At 35.7% G+C, this 7254-nt stretch overlaps 1 protein-coding gene across 2 annotated transcripts; it reads left to right on the forward strand.

Annotated features, from left to right (window-relative positions):
* The first annotated feature begins 249 nt into the window (after positions 1-249).
* LOC121212215 (protein IN CHLOROPLAST ATPASE BIOGENESIS, chloroplastic) lies at positions 250-3866 on the forward strand. Of its 2 annotated transcripts, XM_041084597.1 has the most exons (11): positions 250-499; positions 1053-1136; positions 1868-1942; positions 2052-2094; positions 2215-2272; positions 2443-2610; positions 2719-2781; positions 2882-2976; positions 3074-3155; positions 3251-3361; positions 3501-3866. In XM_041084597.1, exons 1-11 carry the CDS (start codon positions 400-402, stop codon positions 3639-3641), a joined length of 1020 nt encoding a protein of 339 aa, XP_040940531.1. In that variant the 5' UTR covers positions 250-399; the 3' UTR covers positions 3642-3866. The 2 variants fall into 2 exon arrangements, with proteins under 2 accessions (XP_040940531.1, XP_040940532.1); XM_041084598.1 differs by lacking the exon at positions 3501-3866 and having other exon boundaries at positions 281-499; positions 3079-3155; positions 3251-3321.
* The last annotated feature ends 3388 nt before the right edge of the window (positions 3867-7254 follow it).

Raw genomic sequence — 7254 nt, forward strand, 5'->3', positions numbered from 1 at the left:
AATCTAAGATAGCACTTAAAATCTAGTTAGACTGCCACGTAAGATTACCGTTAGAGAGATAACGAAACTTAACGGTAAAGTGATCACTTCGTAACAAAATAATAATATAAGTGACTAAAACGTAACATTTCATACATAAGTAACTAAAATGTAAATTGAGACAAATAAAAGTAATTATTTTTATAAATTACCCTTAATAATATTATCGAATTACGCCTCGTAATAATTTTTGGAAAAGGGGAGTTAATTGATGAAACTGACCTATTTGTGTATGTATGGTCGTGGTTATGTCACGTTTGATTTGGTTTGGTTGGGTGTCTTATCTTATTCTCTCCACAAGCAGCAATAAGCCCTGTAATTGGTGTCTACACTCTCACAGTCCACAAATTCAGCAGCAACATGAAGGCTGGGCTGCTGGGAATGCTGAACTCACCTCCTTGTGCTACCTCAGTTCCTCTCCGTCATGTTAGAGCCAGGGTTACTTGTTCTTCTTCCTCTGGTAAAATCATAGCTTCCGCCATTGTTTCTCAGCTTTTCTTTCGTAGTTGCATTCCATTTCAACTTTTGAGTTTCGCCACTCTAATATGGTAATGCTAAAGCTATTTTATGTTGTTATGTCAGCTTACTTTTTTAGAAAATGGGTTCATTTTACTTTATTTCTTTAACTAACTTGTGGGCATATTTATGCAAATTGATTAGGATTAGCTGTTTATTTTTAGTACCTCTTTGGTTGAGTTTAGTTTAAGCTTGCCTTTGTATGTGAAGCAAGTGTCGGATGTTTACGTACCACAGTCAATCACAATCAGTTGATTCTTGGGTATTTGGATTGCTGTTCTAATTTTAAAATGAAATTGGGGCTTGGGGTCAAATGGATGTCAAATGGTGGCAAAGGGTCAGAACCCAATTTGTAGTTAGCTAGCTAGTCGGTTAAACTAAACGCCAGTCAGTTGTGAATATAGATTGAGCATATGATTCTGTTTTGTTTTGCTTTCAAAATGTTCTTGGTCATGTTGAACTTGACAACTTAAACGGTTTTAGTTAACCAAATGCAGGCCATATATCATTCATTAAAGATGTAGCTGCTACTCAACCACCTGAGAATCTTCAGCACTTGCTTAAAATGCTTCAAACTAGAGGTATGTAGCAGTTAAAATGATTCAAGAATGCTTTACATGATTCACTCAATTTCATGTTCTTGCTAAAGTTTAGACCATTAGTTTATTGATTACATGGTATATTTTAGGATAATAGTGGTGTTGATCATAATGATTGACTAGGAGTAAAAGTTTATGGCTCTTTGACCCTTTTTTTTTCTTTTTGTCATTATCACTGGGAACATTAACTCATACTGATTGAATTCATGAATCTGTAATTAATCTTGACATCTTTTCTTGGCTGATAAATTTTCATTGATACATCTGAAGGCAATAGGTAGCGTTATAATTATATCTTGACTAATGCTTCCTGTATTAAGATAGGCAGACTCTATTGAAGATATGCATTTTCTGCAGATTGGTCGTCTGATTATGTTCATCGTAATGAACTGATTGCTTATTGCATTCTTTTCCATTTTGATCCTCGTTACTTGGGGGGTATTAGAACTCTCACATTTCTGGAAAATGTTTATTTCATAGTAACCTTTAAAGAAATGCTTGGTATTTATGTCTTTGGTTTCTTCTTTCAAAAGATTTCTTAATGAGGTTGATCTTGTTTTTGCTTATCATTGCATCTCCAAATTCACTTACAAGGAGATGGATAAGAACTGATGTTTGAGTCCGGAACATACATTTCCTGAAAATAGAAAGCTTCTTTTTACTTCCACATGTATGCCACTTGAACCCTTAGCTTTCATTTGCTTCATAAACAGGTGAAACCATAGTTTCTCCGGGATCGAGGCATGGGTTAATCCCTCTTGCCATTCCTCTTTCAGAAAATATGTCAGGTTAGATAAGGTTTTGCTCACTTTATGAGAAATACTTATCAATTCTCTCAGTAGTTTTATTGTGGAAATGGATTTAGGTATATATATAACTGCTATTCCTTGAGAATAGGTTCTATGACTGCTTTGCTGCGGTGGCCAACAGCTCCACCTGGGTAAGAGACTCGAATCTTCATGCTTTTTTATTTCAACTTTTATCTCAAATACATTTGTTTATATTGGCTAAGCTTTGATTGCCTTAATTTATCTTCATGCAACTGTTGCTATTCACACAGAATGGAGATGCCAGTTGTGGAAGTTCGCAAGCATGGGGTGTGGCTTTTAGCCAACAATGTAATACATTAAGCTGAAACCATGCATCAAAATCATATAGGGTATTATAAATGATGCTGAATGACCCAGCGTCTTGGAATTGAACAAGTAGCGCATAGCTTGAAGCAGTTTATTTGTCAGAACTTATATGTGGAAAAAGTAACTCACTATTTCCAGCTTTTGCGACCCAGGTAGATCAATATATCCATAGAATCCTAGTTGAAGAAGATGCTGATGAATCACATGGAAGTAATGGTGAATTATTTCATGCTTCATCTGAGGCTGGCAAGAAACTCTATACTAGGGGTGATTTTGCTGAATCAAAAATCTCCAATCTTGATGGTTATCTCTTGAAAAAGGTACATGAGAATGTTTATGAAATAGTTGAAAGTGAAAACAACTCAGTTCTTAAGTTCAGTGTTTAAGGTAAGATTGTTGATGGTGGCAAATCATTGTTCTGCCATCAGGTTGGACTGTTTCCAGATTTGTTGGAGCGAAAAGTTATGCGACATTTTGAGGAAGGGGATCAAGTAAGAATTTGTCTGGTTTGAGTCGCTAATATTTCATATATTATTTTTTGTGGTTGTCTTAAACATTTTATTCTCTTTTTGACAACTATGGGGTTGGAAGGTTTCTGCTTTGGTGACAGGGGAATTCTATACAAAGAAGGATCTCTTTCCGGGATTTGGAAGGCCTTTTGTATTTAATGCAGAGGTTTTGCTTAAGTTAGTATAAAGATTTTATAATTCCATGCTTAATATCAATTCACTGTGCTTCACTGGTTCTAATTCTAAAGAGGGTTTTGTAAATCCTTTTATGTAGAGTAGGGCGCACATCAGAGGCAAAAGATTCTGCAAGGGTGGCTTTGAAATCACCATGGTGGACTTTAGGCTGCACATATCAGGCAAGGAACTTTGTTTTATAATTGACATATTCCTTTAAGATTTAAACTGTCTCCCTTCTTTTTACATTCTCTTCCATGGATGTATTATTATTCAGGATGTTGCCAGTATTGCACAGTGGGAGGATGAGCAAATCGAGTACATCAAAGAGAAGGTGTCGGAAGAAGGTAGACAAGAAGACTTGAAGAAAGGGAAGGCTCTGCCTCAGGTAACATCATGGAAACAATAATGTCATGCAAAAATTTAGCCACTGATACGAGGAAAAAACACTTCTATGGTATTTTTTAAAAAATGGCCAAATTCTTTCGTTGACTGTTAACTTAGTCAATGCTGAAACTCCTCTACAGGTAGCATTAGATGAGGCTGCTTTTCTGTTGGATTTAGCTTCCATTGATGGAACTTGGGGGGACTATCTGGACCGCATCGCAGAATGTTACAAAGAGGCTGGTCTCGGTGAAATTGCAAATTTTATTTTGTATAGAGATTAAGATTTGAGCATGAGTAAAAAGAAACCAATAGTTGAGAAGTTGCCAATTTTTGAATGACTTTATTCATATAGAGAGGAATAATTTTATTTATTTATTTATTTTCGAGAAACTATTGTTGTATAGAGTGAGGTTGAAAAATCATCGATGCAGACTCTGATAGGTTCACTTGGAGAATGTTATTGCTTTCTTACTTATGATTTGTTCAGTTGGGATGGTTCTTCTATATATTTTCGTCTTCTTTCTGCTTGGTGAAGGTTGGAGAATGTTTTTAAGCTCTGCACAACTGGTGCTGGGAATAAATCCGAGCTTAGCCTAGCTGGTTTATGCAATCACCTTTTACCTAACTCTATATCTACAAGCCCTTTTCCTATTCCCAAACTGCAGCTTCCTTTGTAAAAACAGATAGAACTAGAGAATTTTGTTGAAAATTTGCTTCAGTTATTATAGTCTAGCTAATTTTAGGTATAATCATATCTTTGATTTGTTTCAGATTTTTTAGAGATTTTTTTTTGAGCTTATGATTATGTTAGTAGCCTATTTTTAGTTAGTAGCTGTTAACTTATTTACTATAAACACTAGTTTCAGTTCAATAAAAAGTTTTCCATTTCAATTACTTGAGTTGTCAGTTCAGTTTTCTTCATTATTTTAGTTTTCTTTTCTGATAAAATACAAACAATTGGTAATCATCTTGAGGGACCTATGTTAGTGTTTGTTGCATTATGGAAGCTGAAATTAATTTCTCTTCAATTGCGCCACCTATTTTTTATGGAGATAATTATCAGATTTGGGCAGTGCGAATGGAGACTTACCTGGAGGCTATAGATCTTTGGAAAGTCGTGGAAGAAGATTACGAGATTCCTACATTGCCTACCAACCCTACCGTGACACAGATCAAAACACAAAGAGAAAAGAAGACAAGGAAATCAAAGGAAAAAGTTTGTTTATTTGCTACAGTTTCACCAACTATTTTCACACGAATTATGTTTCTAACATCAGCAAAGGAGATATGGGATTATCTGAAGACTGAGTACGAGGGAGACGAGAGAATTCACAGGATGCAAGTGTTGAATCTTGTACGTGATTTTGAGCTGTAGAAAATGAAGGAGACTGAGACAATCAAGGAGTATTCTGAAAGGCTCCTTAACATAGTCAATAAGGTCAGGTTGCTAAGTTCATCTCTAGCAGTTCAAGGATTGTGGAGAAAATTCTTGTAACAGCACCTGAAAGGTTTGAGGCTACCATCACCACTTTAGAGAACATGAAGGATATGTCAAAGATTACTTTGGTGGAACTCTTAAGTGCTTTACAAGTACAAGAGCAAAGGCGTGTAATGAGGCAAGAAAAGGTTGTCGAAGGTGCTTTACCAGTTATGCATCAAGATGATGGAAATAATAGGAGGTCAAAAAACAAAAAAGTTTCACATTGCGAGTGTAGAAAGCTTTGCATTTTGGAAAAAAAGTAAAAGTGGAAATAGAAGATTAGGAGTAAAGAAGGATTATCCTCCATGTCAACATTGCGGCAAGAAAAGTCTCCCTCTTTTCAAATGCTGGAAAAGACCAGATGCAAAGTGTAGTAAGTGTAACCAAATGGGACATGAAGCTGTTATTTGTAAGTACAAAAATCAACAACAAGTAGATGAAGCGTAAGTGGCAGATCAAGAAGAAGAAGATCAACTTTTTGTTGCAACTTGTTTCACTAGTCACGAAACAAGTGAAAGCTGGCTCATTGGCAGTGGTTGCACTAATCATATGACACATGACAAAGAGTTACTGAAGAGTACTGAGTCCAAAAAGGTCAGAATTGGGAACGGTGACTATATTGCAGTCAAATGAAAGGGCACTATAGCCATTACAAGTTGTTCAGGTACCAAGTTCATTACTGATGTTTTATATGTACTTGATATTGATCAAGATCTGCTTAGTGTTGGTCAATTAATAGAGAAGGGCTTCAAAGTGAAGTTCATGGAAAAGGCATGCGTGATAAAGGATGCTACAAGAAAGAAGATGTTCGAAGTTAAAATGGCAGAAAGGAGTTTTTCTCTCAATCCAATGCAGGAGGAGCAATCAACTTTTCTAATCAAAGAAAGCATTGTGGCTGTGGCATAAATGGCTCGAACACTATCAATATTAGGGGATATTGCAGATGAAGTCAAAAAAAATGACAATTAATCTTCCAGAACTTGATAATCACATACCAACATGTAAGGCTTGTCAATTTGGAAAGAAAAATAGAAAGCCATTTCCCAAGACAACACAGAGAGTCACTTGTAAGTTGCAATTGATTCACACAGACATATCTGGACTTCAAAGAACACTTTTATTAGCATGTAGTCAGTATTCTGCTACTTTTATTGATGGTTTTACAAGAATATGTTGGATTTTTTTCTTAAAATTCAAGTTAGAAGTGGCTGGAGTATTCTAGAAATTCAAGAAAACTGTGGAAAATCAAAGTGGCAACCAAATTCAAATATTGAGGTCTGATAATTGCAAGGAGTATACATCAGAAAATTTCAATGCATTTTGTAGAGAAGCTAGCATTGAGCATCAGTTAACAGCTCCCTATACTCCGCAACAGAATGAAGTTAGTGAAAGGTGAAACAAATACATCTTAGACATAGCCAGATGTATGTTACATAAGAAAAATTTACCCAAAACTCATACCTCGATTTTCCTACAAAATAGATTGCCTACAAAAGCGATCAAGGATCAAACACCCTATGAGGCTTGGTATGGTCAATAACCATCTTTAAATTTTCTCAAAATATTTGGTTGTTTGTGCTTCACTTACATTCCACAGATCAATAGAGACAAGTTAGACAAAAAGGTACTTCCAGGAGTCTTTATCGGCTATAGCACTGTTGTAAAAGCTTATAAAATTTTTCAACCGCAGTCTGGGAAAATTGTTATAAACAGATATGTTTATTTTGTGGAAAATGAAAAGTGGAACTAGGATGAGAAAAGTGGCCAAAGACAGTAGATCTGAAGCTTAAATTTCTTGTTTCAACCATAAATAAAGATAAAAATTGCCTGAATGAGTTGGTAGATGATGTTCCAATAAGGGGTACTAGATTGCTCTTTGACATTTATGCAAGATGTAATATAGCTGTTTGTGAATCTGCAGATTTTGCCACGACAATAAAGGACATAAAATGAATGGTTGCAATGAAGGAGTTGTCCATGATTAAGAAAAACAAAACATGGGAGTTGGTTGATCGACCCCATGATAAGAAGGTGATTGGAGTCAAGTGGGTGTACAGAACCAAGCTTAAAGTTGATGGCTCAATTAACAAGCACAAAGCAAGACTTGTGGTCAATGGCTATGCATAAGTTTCTGGCATGGGCTATTCAGACACCTTCGCATAGTTGCTTGTTTGGACACCATAAGACTTTTACTTGCTGTAGCTGCTTAAATGAATTGAAGAGTGTATCAGCTTGATGTAAAATTAGCTTTTTTTTTAAATGGCATTTTGCAAGAAGAAATTTACTTGAGCACCCTAAAGGTTTTGTGAAGAAAAGAGAGGAAGACAAGGTGTTTTTTCTCAAGAAGGCTATTTATGGGCTGAAACAAGCTCCAAGAGCTTGGTACAGTAACATAGATGATCGTTTGCTGAGCT

This window comes from Gossypium hirsutum, chromosome A13 (genome assembly GCF_007990345.1).
Source record: "Gossypium hirsutum isolate 1008001.06 chromosome A13, Gossypium_hirsutum_v2.1, whole genome shotgun sequence".
NCBI classification, from domain to species: Eukaryota; Viridiplantae; Streptophyta; class Magnoliopsida; order Malvales; family Malvaceae; genus Gossypium; species Gossypium hirsutum.

Bases quoted from the DNA above. Each gene is read 5' to 3' on its own strand.
- LOC121212215 (XM_041084597.1), top strand. From the start codon at position 400: ATGAAGGCTGGGCTGCTGGGAATGCTGAACTCACCTCCTTGTGCTACC. The intron at 1,943-2,051 runs GTTAGATAAGGT...CCTTGAGAATAG, and splicing joins TCTTTCAGAAAATATGTCAG to GTTCTATGACTGCTTTGCTG. The intron at 2,782-2,881 runs GTAAGAATTTGT...TGGGGTTGGAAG, and splicing joins ATTTTGAGGAAGGGGATCAA to GTTTCTGCTTTGGTGACAGG.